The following is a 17,033-nucleotide window of genomic DNA, read 5'->3' on the forward strand; positions in this document are numbered from 1 at the left end:
ACGAGTATGGAGCGCTGACCCAGGTGCCATCAAATCCCCGACACGTTCCGTCGGGCGAATTCCATGCAAAAAGCACCAACACAGCAACTCCCTCATTTCTCTCTCCTCCAATTTCCCCATTAACTCCTTCACAGTCTCTACTTCGCTCACCTCCAACACCGGCTCTGGTTCTAGTCTCCTCCTTGGCTCCTCACGATAAACAGGGAGTGGGCTCAGGTCTGACTCCTGACTCTGCCACACTCTCCCTGAGTCCCCCCCCCCCAAGATTTTTTTTTTGGGGCTGACTCTCGGTCTTCCATCCGCGTCGCCGCGCTGCCTCCTCATACCAGCGCCTCTCAGCTCTCTTCGCCTCCAGTTCTTCTTTGGGGCGGCGATATTCTCCAGGCTGATCCCAAGGTCCTTCTCCGAATAATTTGTCCTCCCATGTCGATTCCTCCTTTCGCTGCACCTGCCTGTTAACACGCTGCTTGGTACGTTTGTGGTGGGTGATTTTGTAACGGTTTTCTAGGTGTGGTGAAAGAGAGTCGGACCAAAACGCAGCGTGTAGATTACGATTCATGTTTAATGAAAAAACACACGGAAACACGAATCAATACAAAAAAACATATAAACGTAACGAAAACCGAAACAGCCTAAACTGGTGCAAACTAACAGTAGACAGTTATAAGGACACTAAGGACAATCACCCACAAAACAACCAAAGAATATGGCTGCCTAAATATGGTTCCCAATCAGAGACAACGATAAACACCTGACTCTGATTGAGAACCACTCCAGACAGCCATAGACTCTGCTAGATCATCCCACTAGCTACAGTCCCACTATATACTAAAACCCCAAGACAAAACACACCACAATACAAAAACCCCATGCCACACCCTGGCCTGAACCAATACATAAAGATAAACACAAAATACTTCGACCAGGGCGTGACAGACGTTTACATGCACACAATTCGTATTTGGTAGCATTGCCTTTAAATTGTTTCATTTGTGTCAAATTTTTTGGGTAGCCTTCCACAAGCTTCCCACAATAAGTTGGGGGAATTTTGACCCTTTCCTCCTGACAGAGCTGATGTAACAGAGTCAGGTTTGTAGGCCTCCTTGCTCGCACAGACTCGCTCAGTTCTTCCCACACATTTTCTATAGGATTGAGGTCAGGGCTTTGTGATGGCCTCTCCAATACCTTGACTTTGTTGTCCTTAAGCCATTTTGCCACAACTTTGGAAGTATGCTTGGGGTCATTGTCCATTTGGAAGACCCATCCAAGCTTTTTGATGGCTTGAGATGTTGCTTCAATATATCCACATAATTTTCCAGCCTTATGATGCCATCTATTTTGTGAAGTGCACCAGTCCCTCCTGCAGCAAAGCACCCCACAACACGATGTTGCCACCCCCGTGCTTCACGGTTGGGATGGTGTTCTTCGGCTTGCAAGCCTCCCCCTTTTTCAACCAAACATAACGATGGTCATTACGGCCAAACAGTTATATTTTTGTTTCATCCGACCAGAGGACATTCCTCCAGAAAGTACGATCTTTGTCCCCATGTGCAGTTGCATACCATAGTCTGGCTTTTTTATGGCAGTTTTGGAGCAGTGGCTTCTTCCTTGCTGAGCGGCCTTTCAGGTTATGTCGATATAGGACTCGTTTTACTGTGGATATAGATACTTTTGTACCTATTTCCTCCAGGATCTTCACAAGGTCCTTGCTGTTGTTCTGGGATTGATTTGCACTTTTCGACCAAAGTACGCTTATCTCTAGGAGACAGAATGCGTCTCCTTCCTGAGCGGTATGACGGCTGCGTGGTCCCATTGTGTTTATACTTGCGTACTATTGTTTGTACAGATACATATGGTACCTTCAGGCATTTGGAAATTACTCCCAAGGATGAACCAGACTTGTGGAGGTCTACAATTCTTTTCTGAGGTCTTGGCTGATTTCTTTTGATTTTCCCATGATATCAAGCAAAGAGGCACTGAGTTTGAAGGTAGGCCTTGAAATACATCCACAGGTACACCTTCAATTGACTCAAATTATGTCAATTAGCCTATCAGAAGCTTCTAAAGCCATGACATAATTTTCTGGAATTTTCCTAGCTGTTTAAAGGTACAGTCAACTTAGTGTATGTAAACTTCTGACCCACTGAATTTTGATGCAGTGAATTATAAGTGAAATAATCTGTCTGTAAACTATTGTTTGAAAAATTACTTGTGTCATGCACAAAGTATACGTCCTAACCTACTTGCCAAAACTATAGTTTGTTAACAAGAAATTTTGGAGTGGTTGAAAAACTAGTTTTAATGACTCTAACCTAAGTGTATGTAAACTTCAGACTTCAACTGTATATCGCTGACTTTTCCATGTACCATCAAGACCGGTTGGCAGCGTTGGGTAAGATGAGGGTGGGAGTGGTGTGTCTCTTTGTTAACAATAGCTGGTGCACGATCTTTAATGTTAAGGAAGTCTCACATTTTTGCTCGCCTGAGTTAAAATACCTCATGATAATCTGCAGGCCATAACATTTATCAAGAGGGTTTTCATCTATATTTTTAGGAGCTGAAAAATATGAACACATCAATCACCGGCTTCATTAATAAATGCATCAATGACGTCCCCCCCCCACACACAGTGACCAGACTTCTATATCCCAACCAGAAGCCATGATTTACAGGCAACATCCACTCTGAGCTAAAAGGCTAGAGGCTACCGCATTGGACATGAACCCAGACGCTTAAACGAAATCCTGCTACGACCTCCGACGAGCTAAGATCGAATCCTACAATGCCGGATGGAGCCTCAGACCTTCAAAAAGTTATACAGCTGCACCATTGAGAGCATCATGACTGGCTGCATCACCGCCTGGTATCGCAACTGCTTGGAATCTGACCGCAAGGCGCTACAGAGGGTAGTACGTACTGCTCAGTACATCAATGGGGCCGAGCACCCTGCCATCCAGGACCTCTATACCAGGCGGTGTCAGAGGAAGGCCCTAAATATTGTCAAAGCCACCCAAGTCATAGGCTGTTCTCTCTGCTACCACACGGCAAGCGGTACTGATGCACCAGGTCTGGAACCAACAGTATCCTGAAAAGATTCTAACCCCAAGCCATAAGACTGCTAAACAGTTAACCAAATAGCTGCCCAGATTATCTGCATTGACCCTTTTTGAACTAACTCTTTCGACTCATCAGACGCTGCTGCTATGGTCTTGCTGCCTAATAACTTTACCCCTACCTATACAGCATGTACATATCGACCTCAATTACCTCGTACTGGTACCCCGTGTATATAGCCAAGTTATCGTTACTCATTGTAAATGTAATTATTGTGTAATTACGTATATATGTTTCTATTATTTTTCTATTCTTCTCTCTGTATGGTTGGGAAGGGCCCGTAGGTATGCCTCTCACTGTTAGTCTACACCTGTTGTTTAGGAAGCATAACCATAACCAATAACCAATACAATTTCATTTGATGTTGAAGTACTGAAATTCCCACAGAAGAACGTGGTTTCTTAACGTCCTCTGAACTGTTTGAGAAGGTTCCCAATGTCAAACCCGTTGGAAAACGTTCCTAGAACATTACCAAAATTGAAATGACATGTAACCATGTTCGAACTTTAGAAAAGTTTTTTTTGTTAAAGTTCCTTAAAATGTGCTGAACATTTTCCAAAGCCAAGCAACTTCACTGCACCATTCCCAGAAGGTTGTGGGAAGGTTGTATGCAAAATCACCATAGGACAACCACGCTCTCACCAAGCTCTAAGATACATATGCTTCTCAGATCGTTAAGTGCTAGCTGGGTAGGCTCTGGCCAAAGCAGTGCACTACATAGGGAATAGGTGCCATTTGGGAAGCATCCAATGAGTCAGGGGCTTGAAATGCAGCCCGTCAACACTGTCTGCTGCTTGGCTGTGTGGCGCAGTGCAGTGCAGTGCGGTGCAGCGGTCACTCATGTGCATTGCTGATAACCCCAGTCCTGATCTGCCATGGTGGAGGCTTCAATCACTCACCAAGCCCGGCCCAGTCAGTAAGCCCAGAACAAAGGATTACGTTTTGCTTATCTACAAAATAGACCAGCCACTCAACATCACACGAAAAAAGAAGAGAGAGAGAGAGAGAGAGAGAGAGAGAGAGAGAGAGAGAGAGAGAGAGAGAGACTGGGGGAAGGAGAGACAAAGCGTCATCTTGCTAAACCGTAGACAGGCTAATCCAAACAGGAGAAAAATAACCCTTGCCAACTTGTATGGGAAAGATCTCCGGAGCACAGTAACAGAGATTACGGGAGTCTGCAGGCTCTGATACAGTCGGTCAACTGAATCAGAGGCATCGCAGAAAGGTGGGGAGTCAAGGGATCATCTCAGCTCATTTTCATTGAGTCTCATTGAGTCATTCACAATCATTGATGCAGTAGCTATTCTTTCCCTTAAATAAAACAGGAGTGGATACTCCTACTAGATGCTACAGAGACTAATGCTCAAGGACTTAATCTACACATCAGGCTACGCATCAGGCTGAGATGGGAAAGAAAGAAAAATGAAAGAAAGAGCGAACAAGAGCGAGAGAGCGAGAGAAAGAGACATGCATACTATAGCTGTTGATAGCATTCTGTGCTGTCAGACAAATAATGTTGTTCATTAAACCAGCCAAAATGAATATCAATGAACTACACTGGTGTGGTTCCCTTAAGTAAACGTATATAAACTTGCGGCTCTGTGTGTATACAGTGTGTAAATTAACTAACTAAATGCAAGCTACAGTCTCCTTGTATGCATCCCAAATGGCACCCTATTCCCTGGTGCACTACTTTTGACCACTAAAATAGAGAATAGGGTTCCATTTGGGAAACAAACACAGTGGAGGACGGTTGTCCCTGGGGTATAGTATAAGCAGGCCTCGTCTGTTCCTAACAATATGTAATTAGTGAGCTGTAAACAAAGTCACCCCCTATCACTGAGCTCCACTCTGACTGTGGGCAGAGGGCCAGGGGCCAGACAAACACAGTGGACTCACTGGACTATACACTACAGTGTTTCTCTTTCAACCAGTCCAGCGTGGCTTTCACTGTGATGTATTCTATCTAGTACAATGCTGTATTACACAGGCTGTTTCCCAAATGGCACCCCTATTCCCTATGTAGTGCCTGTCCCATAGGGCTCTGGTCAAAAGTAGTGCACTACAGTACATATCTGTTGATAAACCTCTAGTGGTGTGGGGGCTGTGCTTTGGCAAAGTGGGGGTTATATCCTGCCTGGTTGGCCCTGTCTGGGGGTATTGTCAGATGGGGCCACAGTGTCCCCCGACCCACCCCTGTCTCAGCCTCCAGTATTTATTCTGCAATGGTCGATTCGGGTCAGTTTGTTATATCTGGTGTAATTCTCCTGTCTTATCTGGTGTCCTGTGTGAATTTAAGTATGCTCCCTCATATTCTCCCTCTCCCTCTCTCCCTCCCCTCCTGGAGGACCTGAGCCCTAGGATCATGCCTCAGGACTACCTGGCCTGATGACTCCTGGCTGTCCCCAGTCCACCTGGTCGTGCTGCTGCTCCAGTTTCAACTGTTCTGCCTGCGGCTATGGAACCCTGACCTGTTTACCGGACGTGCTACCTGTTGTTTTCGACTCTCTTTCTCTATCGCACCTGCTGTCTCAACCTCTAAATGCTTGGCTATGAAAAGCCAACTCACATTTACTCCTGAGGTACTGACCTGTTGCACCCTCTCCAACCACTGTGATTATTATTTGACCCTGCTGGTCATCTATGAACGTTAGACCATCTTGAAGAACAATCTGGCCTTAATGGCCATGTACTCTTATAATCTCCAGCCGGCACAGCCAGAAGAGGACTGGCCACCACTCAGAGCCTGGTTCCTCTCTAGGTTTCTTCCTAAATTCCTGCCTTTCTAAGGAGTTTTTCCTAGCCACCATGCGTCTACATCTGCATTGCTTGCTGTTCGGGATTTTAGGCTGTGTTTCTGTATAGCACTTTGATTTAAATTGGATTGATAGGGAATAGGGTGCATGGTGTCTGGAAATCCACAACCTCCCCCTCCCAAGAAAGCAATAGGTTGAAGTTCAATTGTAAGGGATGTCGTGGTTGATGGTGCAGAATTCTTCCCTGGTGGCATAGTGCGTGATATAACTTGGGAGCTTCGGTCATTCTAGACCAAAACCCGGCGCCGCACACTGCGGCAATGGGCTGAGTTGAGACGAGACTTTGAATACCTGAGAGACAGAATATTGGCTAGGGGCAAGCTGATTTTAATTTCTGGCTCTATCCCAACACACGGTTGTGGAATTGATCGCTTCTCCCGGCTACTTGCACTGGACTCTTGAATGAAATTAGGACTATGTTCTGAAAAAGCGTTTGATTTTATTGACAATTTCGATATGCTTTGGGAGCGACCACAGTTTCTAGAAAGGGACGGCCTGCACACGAACAGGAGAGCAACTTAGATGCTGAGTGATAACATTGAAAAAATAATCTAAAAAAAAGTGATGGGTTATCAGTTCTTGCCCGAAATAGGTAACCCTCATTTGAGTCCTGTATTAATCCACATCCTCTTTGAGGCATAGACCAAATGGCACAGTTCTAAGCAATCTTATCTATACCGTTTCAAGCCAACCCCATGGCTATTTCATATAGAGGGTTACCTACTGATCACAGCATGTTTGTGTTAAAGCCTCCGTCTGATCTGAAATCCAGTAGCTGTGGCCTTGGACTGATTGATGTAAATGGCAGAAGTTAGATTTTGAAAGTGGATCATATTGTAATTCTTTCTTCTCAAACTAACGCGGCCATTTTGATTATTACTGAGACTTTATTATTACTGAGACTCTGTGCCAGACTTTGATGTGTCTTTGAATGAATGGATAAAATGTTTATAAATCTGACAGAGCTGGCAGAGGTGGGGGTGTCGCCATATTCATAAACAACTATTTGAATGTTGCAGTGTGTATTACCACATCTGTCTTAAACCAACTCGCCTCAACCTTTAAACACCCTTAAAAACTTACTCTCTCAGATGTTATTCTAACAAATGCCCCTCCAAAGTTCACAGCCAATGGGATATGTGCTCATGAGTTCAGTGACCGTAGTCCAATCGCCTCATAACAGATGTTAAATTATCTAAATCTCGCTCATGTATTATTACAGAGAATTATAGGAATTTTAATGAGCATTTGTTTTCCATCTGGGGCTGAGTGACTGGTGTGTGGCGTCAACTATCACTAGCTCGGATCAAGACCGTCATTGTTTTATTTCTAGCCACATATTGAACTTCCATCCTCTCAGGCCAGGGGCACAACAATGTATGAATTAATGGTTGGATTAGAATATCCGTTATAATCATTGGCCAGTACAGAGAATTAAGTAAAACCACAAGTCCAAATCCCTATCTCCATCCATGGCTAATTACAGAAAGGGTTCAATATGTGGCTAGATGTAGAAGGCTAATGTTAACTAGCTAACGTCGCCCATGAATGGAAGTGAAGCTAGCGAGCAAGCATTTTAGCCAGGTAGCCTGGGACAACAAAAAATAAAAGTACGTACTGTATAACAGAGTGATAGACTGTTTTGTCAACATGAAAGAGAGGACGATGGCGTTGGCGTTTCTCTACCAGTAGGGTGAGTCAACATGTTTTTCTACATGCATGAACGTTCACACACGCACACACACAAACACACACAGAAATCAGAACCATGGACAGCCACATCATGTTTAGCTTATTTTGATTGGATGAAATTGTTTTTGGTATCTTTTAGTTGTCACTGTATTAGACGAAGCATAGGTGATTAGATGATGTTGAAATGTTGAAGTTAAAATGGTGCTGGAGGTATTCCCTCCGCAAGGCAATCAAACAAATGAAATGTCAGAATAGGGACAAAGTGGAGTCGCAAATCAATGGCTCAGACACGAGACGTATGTGGCAGCTACGTCACAGACATCGACGTTTCACTTCCAGACAAACTAAACACCTTCTTTGCCAGCTTTGTGGATAACACAGTGCCACCGACACATCCCTAGCCGCGTCCTCAGAGCATGCAGAGACCAGCTGGCTGGTGTGTTTACGGACATATTTAATCTCTCCCTATCCCAGTCTGCTGTCCCCACATGGTTCAAGATGGCCACCATTGTTACTGTACCCAAGAATGCAAAGAATGAACTAAATTACTATGGCCCTGTAGCACTCACTTCTGTCATCATGAAGTGCTTTGAGAGACTAAGGATCATATCACCTCCACATTACCTGTCACCCTAGACCCACTGCATTCAGTACTGTAGTACCCTCCAAGCTCATCACTAAGCTTGAGGTCCTGGGTCTCCACCCCACCATGTGCGATTGGGTCCTGGACTTCCTGACGGGCCACCCCCAGGTGATGAAGGTTGGAAACAACATCTTCGCTCATCCTCAACACTGGAGCCCCACAAGGGTGCGTGCTCGGCCCCCTCTTGTACTCCCTGTTCGCCCATAATTGCGTGGTCATGCAATTGGCATGCTTACTGCAGGAATGTCAACCAGAACTGTTGCCAGAGAATTAGATAATTTGGCAGTACATCCAATTGGCCTCACAATCGTGTATGGCGTTGTCTGGGTGAGCGATTTGCTGACGTCAACATTGTTGTGTGTGTGTTTTAAAATAAATGTACCCCGTTTTTCTCCCCAATTTCATGGTATCCAATTATTTTAAGTAGCTACTATCTTGTCTCATTGCTACAACTCCCATACTGGCTCGGGAGAGACGAAGGTTGAAAGTCATTTGTCCTCCGATACACAACCCAACCAAGCCGCACTGCTTCTTAACACGCATCCAACTCAGAAGCCAGCCGCACCAATATGTCGGAGGAAACACTGTGCACCTGGCAACCTTGGTTAGCGCACACTGCGCCCGGCCCGCCACGGGAGTCGCTGGTGCACGATGAGACAAGGACACCCCTACCGGCCAACCCCTCCCTAACCCGGTCGACGCTAGGCCAATTGTGAGTCGCCCCACGGACCTCCCGGTCATGGCCGGTTACGACCGGGCCTGGGCGCGAACCCAGAGTCTCTGATGGCACAGCTGGCGCTGCAGTACAGCGCCCTTAACCACTGTGCCACCGGTGAGGCCCTGAGGACCCCATTTTCAACAGAGTGCCCCATGGTGACGGTGTTGTTATGGTATGGGCAGGCATAAGCTACAGACAATCAACACAATTACATTTTATCCATGGCAATTTGAATGTAGAGAGATACCGTAAGATCCTGAGCCCCATTTTTGTGCTATTCATCTGCCGCCATCACCTCATGATTCAGCATGATAATGCACGGTCCCATGTCGCAAGGATCTTTACACAATTCCTGGAAGCTTAAAATCTCCCAGTTCTTCCTTGGCCTGCATACTCACCAGACATGTCACCCATTGAGCATGTTTGGGATGCTCTGGATCAACGAGTGTGACAGCGTGTTCCAGTTCCCGCCAATATCCAGCAACTTAATACAGCCATTGAAGATGAGTGGGTCAACATTCCACAGGCCACAATCAATGGCCTGATCAACTCTATGCGAAGGAGATGTGTCGTGCTGCATGAGGCAAATGGTGGTCACACCAGATGTTGACTGGTTTTCTGATCCACACCCCTACCAACCGATGCATATCTGTATTCCCAGTCATGTGAAATCCATAGATTAGGACCGAAATCATTTATTTCAATTGACTGATTTCCTTAGATGAACTGTAACTCAGTAAAATCTTTGAAATTGTTGCATGTTGCGTTTAATATTTTTGCTTAGTATAGTATGGCTTAGAACGCGTCTCAACCAATCACAAGGCTTGTTTTGACTAACCCGTTGTAGAACGTCACTTAAAAAGGTATCAGGGAAGACTACCCAGCCCATGCCTATGGAGGGGCACCTCCTACCAGATCAGCTGCTTCAATGAATGGTGAGATCCATCGCATTCACTTCTTCTGTGTTTAAGCTGCATCTCAAACGACACCCTATTCCCTAAGTAGCGCACTATATAGGGGATAGGGTGCCATTTGGGATGCAACCCTACAGTAATGTTTGCCTAGGTGAGAGAGCAGCGGGCTCGTTATCAGAGTGAGAAAGAGGTAGGGAGAGGAGGAGATGTGAGAGGGAGAGGTATTCACCCAAAGGGAGCCATATTGAGAAAGGAGGAAGGTGTGAGAGACGTTGAGTGACTTGACCGAGCAAGCTGATTCGCTCACTCACACATACCCTATTGAACACACACACACACACACACACACACACACACACACACACACACACACACACACACACACACACACACACACACACACACACACACACACACACACACACACACACACACACACACACACACACACACACACACACACACAAGCACAAGCACAAGCACATTGCTTTTTTTAGACCATTGAATCCATGGTAAAATGTTCCAAGATTATGCCTAGTAATTATTCATGAAGTTTGTGAGGTAAGTGAGGCTTGAATCAACAGTGCTCCAGTGTCCCTGGTGGATTGGTTGTGCATGGTTTGGCTTTTGGCTGATCAGAGGTCCGATCTTGATTTGGCTCAGAGACTTGGCTCAGTGCTGCTATTGGAATTATTAGTGTAATGTATAGGGAATAGGGTGGAATTTGGGACACACCCACAGCCTGTGCAGCTTTCTCTCTCGTTCTTCTCTCTCTCTCTCTCTCTGTTCTACAAAATGGCTAATGCAAGGTATGCTAACTGTACTTCTGGGCACTTTCCCAAGCAAAAAATATTAAGAGGAAAAGTACAGACAACTGCTGACAAATCTCCTCTTTCATCACGGCGCTCGTTTGAAATACGGATTCCTTTTACGATCCAGGAGTCGGCACAGAGCCAAATGAACAGTGAGATGTAAACAGTGGGATTTTGCTGCAGTAAAATGCAGTATCAGGGCAATGCACTGCTTTCTAAAACGGGTTAAACAAGAAAAAAAAAAACTAAAAAGACATTGAGATTGACGCCAAGACCTACTCACCCTCGTACTGTTACTAAACTAGCGTGTCAGAAATAATTGACACAGGATGAATCCTTTATCTCCACAACTCCCACGACCCTGACAAGAGACTGAAGAGGTGGCGCCCCAAACAGATGCCTGAAGATACAGCCTTCCATTTACACCGTGTCCTAATCCCTACGGTGCACTACGTTCATATGTGTGTGTATGTGTGTGTGTGTATGTGTGTGCCTGCGCATGGCGACAATTACCTGTTGGACGTCCTGTTGGAACACACAGAGCTGTAGCCTCTGGTGCAGGCGGACTTTGCGGTGCTGCCAGATGCTCTCCAGGCGTCTCTGGTGGTGCAGGACCTCGTGGACCACGTCCAGGATACAGTGGACCGCCTTGGAGTAGTTGGCTGTGGCCGTCAGAGACTCCGAGTTCCCCCGGGCTCAGTGGTCTCTGGAGGACATCCAGTAGGGCCTTGCCGTCCTGACTGACCTGGTGACAGAGAGAGGGACATGACATTAGGAGAGTTGCATACCTGAGTCGGAAATCTTGTTTGGAGGCTTCACGGATTTCTTGCATATTCCATATTCCTTGAATCCAGGAATCCTCCAACTGGCATTTATGGAAAACCTGGGAAGTTAGGGAAAGTTACCGGACTTTAGCGACTTTAAATCTGCAGGAAATAACAAAGATTCGTCCGAAAAGATGCATATCGAAGCCGGTCATGTCAGTCAAATCTTTGTTTCATTATATGGAAAGAAAGAGCGAAGGAAAATGAGGATTTTTTGAATGTCAGTTCCTTTGCTAATCATCTCTCTTCTGATCAAATCCAGTCCCGGCCTGTTCTAGCCGCCCATGTATGATACTAAATCAAGCCTTGCAGAGCTGTAATTTCAATCCCAATGCAAATTACTAAATGATATGCAATTTGGGTGCATGGGGATGGGTATTGTTTTTGTCATCTGTGGCACAATACGGAACCAAAAAGCCAACCCTTTCTTTTGTGTTGTTGGTTCAAACCAGAGACGTTTATAGCGACCTTTTCAGAGACGACACGGAAATAAAACAAACAAGCACAAAAGTCAGTGTGGTGCAGAGGCATCTAGTGAACTGCGACACAAACCCATCATCATACGGGATCTTCTGCGGGGAGTCAATCTGACTTGGATGGACAGTGGTCCACGTATTACAGGCCACGTGTCACACAAGGTGCAAGTCAGCCGGATTTAATGTGGTAGGAAAAGGTCCTATTTGATGCAAAACTGCAGGTACAATACATAAGCATAGTCGAAGGTTAAAAGAAAAATGGTCCTGATCGAGTTACAGTATGTGTCTGGTCAGGTTTGATTGAAGGACTTACATTTAATTTCAGGGTAATATTTCAAAGCAATGTACAGCGTACATCCATGTTTAGACTGCTTGGGATCATGTTTAGATAACTTATGATGGTCTTTGAAAAAACCAAAACCTCATGCCATCCTTGAAAAGGTATAAAAGGGTCATTAGCACTGTGGGAATTCTCCTTGAAAGCTATGTGGTGGGATCTGAAACTAACAAAGAATTAAACTGTAAACCAGATCTTCAGTAAGTGTAAAACTTGTAACGTAACGTACAGTTGAAGTCGGAAGTTTACATACACTTAGGTTGGAGTCATTAAAAGTTGTTTTTCAACCACTCCACACAGTTCTTGTTAACAAACTATAGTTTTGGCAAGTTGGTTAGGACATCTACTTCATGCATGACACAAGTAATTTCTCCAACAATTGTTAACAGACAGATTATTTCACTTATAATGCACTGTATCACAATTCCAGTGGGTCAGAAGTTTACAAACACGAAGTTGACTGTGCCTTTAAACAGCTTGGAAAATTACAGAAAATAATGTCATGGCTTTCGAAAGCTTCTGATAGGTTAATTGACATCATTTGTGTCAATTGGAGGTGTACCTGTGGATGTATTTCAAGGCCTACCTTCAAACTCAGTGCCTCTTTGCTTGACATCATGGGAAAATCAAAAGAAATCAGCCAAGACCTCATTCGTTTGGGAGCAATTTCCAAACTAATTAAGGTACAACATTCATCTGTACAAACAATAGTACGCAAGTATGAACACCATGGGACAAGGCAGCCGTCATACCACTCAGGAAGGAGACGATTTCTGTCTCCTAGAGATAAACGTACTTTGGTGCGAAAAGTGCAAATCAATCCCAGAACAACAGCAAAGGACCTTGTGAAGATACTGGAGGAAACAGGTACAAAAGTATCTATATCCACAGTAAAAAAGAGTCCTATATTGACATAACCTGAAAGGCTGCTCAACAAGGAAGAAAACACTGCTCCAAAACCGCCATAAAAAAGCCAGACAACGGTTTGCAACTCCACATGGGGACAAAGATCGTACTCTGATGAAACAAAATTAGAACTCTTTGGCGATAAAGGTGGAGGAAAAAGGGGAGGCTTGCAAGCCGAAGAACACCATCCCAACTGTTCTTTGCTGCAGGAGGGACTGGTGCACTTCACAAAATAGATGGCATCATGAGGTAGGAAAATTATGTTGATATATTGAAGCAACATCTCAAAACATCAGTCAGACAGGAAGTTAAAGCTTGGTTCACAAATGGGTCTTCCAAATGGACAATGACCCCAAGCATTCTTCCAAAGTTGTGGCAAAATGGCTTAAGGACAACAAAGTCAAGGTATTGGAGTGGCCATCACAAAGCCCTAACCTCAATCCCATAGAACATTTGTGGGCAGAACTGAAAAACCGTGTGCGAGCCAGGAGGCCTACAAACCTGACTCAGTTACACCAGCTCTGTCAAGAGGAATTGGCCAAAATGCAACCAACTTATTGTGGAAGGCTACCCGAAACGTTTGACCCAAGTTAAACAGTTTAAAGGCAATGCTACCAAATACTAATTCAGTTTATGTAAACTTCGGACCCACTGGGAATGTGATGAAAGAAATAAAAGCTTAAATAAATCATTATATTATTCTGACATTTCACATTCTTAAAATAAAGTGGTGATCCTAACTGACCTAAGACAGGGAATTAAATGTCAGGAATTGTGGAAAATTGAGTTTAAATGTATTTGACTAAGGTGTATGTAAACTTCCGATTTCAACTGTATCATATTAAGTGGATGGACACCAAAAACATCCCAAATCATACAAATGGCCTTGAGACCAGGTTGCACTATAAACCAGTATTTAGTTAGTGCTGTAGCTGAGTCAGTGTTGTGAGGGTGTCTCACCTCAGTGTAGGCCTGGGTCACCTGTTCATAGAGGGTCTGGTGGTGGTGGATGGCCAGCTCCAGGTCCTGCATCTCTGAGGGAAGCCCCCCTTCACTGCATATCTTGCACCAAGCCTCCACCCCAGCCAGGAACTGCATGGACACAGGCCAGGAGACATATTCACACAACAGAACAGAGTCAAATAGACCAATCAACAGAGCAATGTGAGTCATTTCGTGGACAGAGACTGGAAGAGAGAAGTCATGGAAGGAAGGCAGGCCAGGAGGGAGGCAGGGAGGAAGGACGGTATGGAGGCAGACAAGGCATCTTTACAAGAGGTAACCCTGGATCAGAGGTAACCCTGGATCATTTGGCTTTCTGACAGGCAGCAGTACCCCCCCCCCCGTGCACACCTGAAGCCCCAAACACTCAGCTTCATAGTAGGTGCTGCCAAGGCAACACAGGTCTGTCTTAACTACCTCTACACCGCAACGGGCAGCAGCCGACATTCCAATCTCTCTCAGATGGCCTGTGGGCTGAAGTCTAACTTCAGGAACGGTGATATCTTGAGATTTCATGCAAATCTCCCTTTCACATTAATACATGCTTTACACAAAGGTCTGAGTTACGTGCTCAGACTTCAAGTTTGGATTCAGAAATTATTCAGACCCCTTGACTTTTACCACATTTTGTGGTGTTATCGCCTGAATTTAGAATGTATTAAATGTAGATTTGTCTGACAATTGCCTACACACAATACCACATGAGGTCAAAGTGGAATTATATGTTTTTAAATGTTTTGAAATATAAAAAAAAATGAAAAGCTCTAATGTCTTGAGTCAAAAAGTATTCAACCTCTTTGTTATGGCAAGCCTAAATAAATTCAGGAGTAAACATTTGCTTAACAAGTCAAATAATAAGTTGCATGGACTCACTCTGTGCGCAATAATAGAGTTTAACATGATTTTTGAATGACTGCCTCATCTCTCTACAACACACATGCAATTATCTGTAAGCTCCCTCAGTTGAGCAGTGAATTTCCAACACAGATTGAATCACAAAGACCAGGGCGGTTTTTTAATGCCTCGCAAAGAAGGGCACCTATTGGTAGAAGGGTAAAAAAAAGCAGACAATGTATATCCCTTTGAGCATGGTGAAGTTATTAATTACACTTTGGATGGTGTATCAATACACCCAATCACTATAAATATACAGGCGTCCTTCCTAACTCAGTTGCCGGAGAGGAAGGAAACCACTCAGGGATTTCACCATGAGGCCAAGGAGAAAACTGAGGATGGATCAACAACTGTGTTACTCCACAATACTAAACTAATTGACAGAGTGAAAAGAAGGAAGTCTGTACAAAATAAAAATATTTTGAAACATGTGTCCTGTTTGCAACAAGGCACTGAAGTAATACTGTAAAAAAAAATGTTGGTCCTGAATACAAAGTGTTATGTTTGGAGAGCATCCACTACAACACATTACTGAGTACCACTCTCCATATTTTCAAGCATAGTGGTGGCTGCATCATGTTATGGGTATGCTTGGAATCGTTAAGCACCGGGGAGTTTTTCTGGATAAAAAAAAATATTGAATGGAGCTAAGCACAGGCAAAATGTGAGGAAAACTTGGTTCAGTCTGCATTCCACCACACTGGGAGATTAATTCAGCTTTCAGCAGGACAATAACCTGAAACACAAGGCCAAAACTACACTGGAGTCGCTTACCAAGTAGACAGTGAATGTACCTGAGTGGCCGAGTAACAGTTTAGACTTAAATCTGCTTGAAAATCTATGGCAAGACTCGAAAATGGTTGTCTACCAATGATCAACAACCAATTTGACAGAGCATGAAGAATGTTGAAAATAATAACGGGCAAATATTGTACATGCCAGGTGGGCGAAGCTCTTTGAGCCTTAACCAGAAATACTCACAGCTGTAATCGCTGCCAAAGGTGATTCTGACATGTATTGACATCATTGTTAATGCATTTGCAGAAATGTTTAAAAACTTGTTTCACTTTGTCATTATGGTGTATTGTGTGAGGATGGGTAAGGGGAAAAAAAATCTACAGTGGGGCAAAAAGGTATTTAGTCAGCCACCAATTGTGCAAGTTCTCCCACTTAAAAAGATGAGAGAGGCCTGTAATTTTCATCATAGGTACACTTCAACTATGACAGACAAAATGAGAAAAAAAATCCAGAAAATCACATTGTAGGATTTTTAATTAATTTATTTGCAAATTATGGTGGAAAATAAGTATTTGGTCAATTTGGTTTCAGCCTACTGTCACCGTACCTGTTCCGACTTCTGGTGGAAGACGGCCGACATGGCCAGGATGGTGCTGCGTTCGTCCAGGGCGGCGGCGAAGCTCTTCCACTCCTGGTCCAGCTGGGCCGAGATCTGTTTGATCTGCTGCGAAGCGTAGTGGCCCGCCTCCGACAGCCGCGTCGCCACCGACATGATCCTGTTGATGTTCACATAGGCGTTCTGCACCGAGGGAGGGACACAAGTGAAGAAGATATTATATGGTATGAGAAACGATTCCCGGGGTTATTTAATTCAATTTAAGATAAAAAACAGTATTTGATTTAATTCAGGATATATTGACTGTTATTCACGTAGAAATGACTGAATCAAAGTAGACAAAACTGTGTAGGGCTTGGTCTCCGTGGCGTGTCTAGCTATACCTAGTGGTGTCGTAACACTTGATAGCCAAACACGCAATGATACACCTGAACATGACACAGACATGACACGTGAGCCAGCCCACCGGGAAATGATGGTGTAGAGCTTAGCGACAACAAGCGTGACAGAATTCTGCAGCTTTCAGTGAAT

The 17,033-nt window shown here is 44.4% G+C and overlaps 1 protein-coding gene across 1 annotated transcript in view; it reads right to left on the reverse strand.

Annotated features, from left to right (window-relative positions):
* The window catches only part of LOC124043812 (kalirin-like), a 291,619-nt gene that overhangs the window by 130,266 nt on the left and 144,320 nt on the right, over positions 1–17,033 (reverse strand). The window contains 4 exon segments of the mRNA XM_046362792.1: positions 11,223–11,399; positions 11,401–11,454; positions 14,213–14,344; positions 16,494–16,685. Of these exon segments, the coding sequence (XP_046218748.1) occupies positions 11,223–11,399; positions 11,401–11,454; positions 14,213–14,344; positions 16,494–16,685 (555 nt within the window).

Source organism: Oncorhynchus gorbuscha, linkage group LG09 (assembly GCF_021184085.1).
Source record: "Oncorhynchus gorbuscha isolate QuinsamMale2020 ecotype Even-year linkage group LG09, OgorEven_v1.0, whole genome shotgun sequence".
Lineage (NCBI taxonomy): Eukaryota > Metazoa > Chordata > Actinopteri > Salmoniformes > Salmonidae > Oncorhynchus > Oncorhynchus gorbuscha.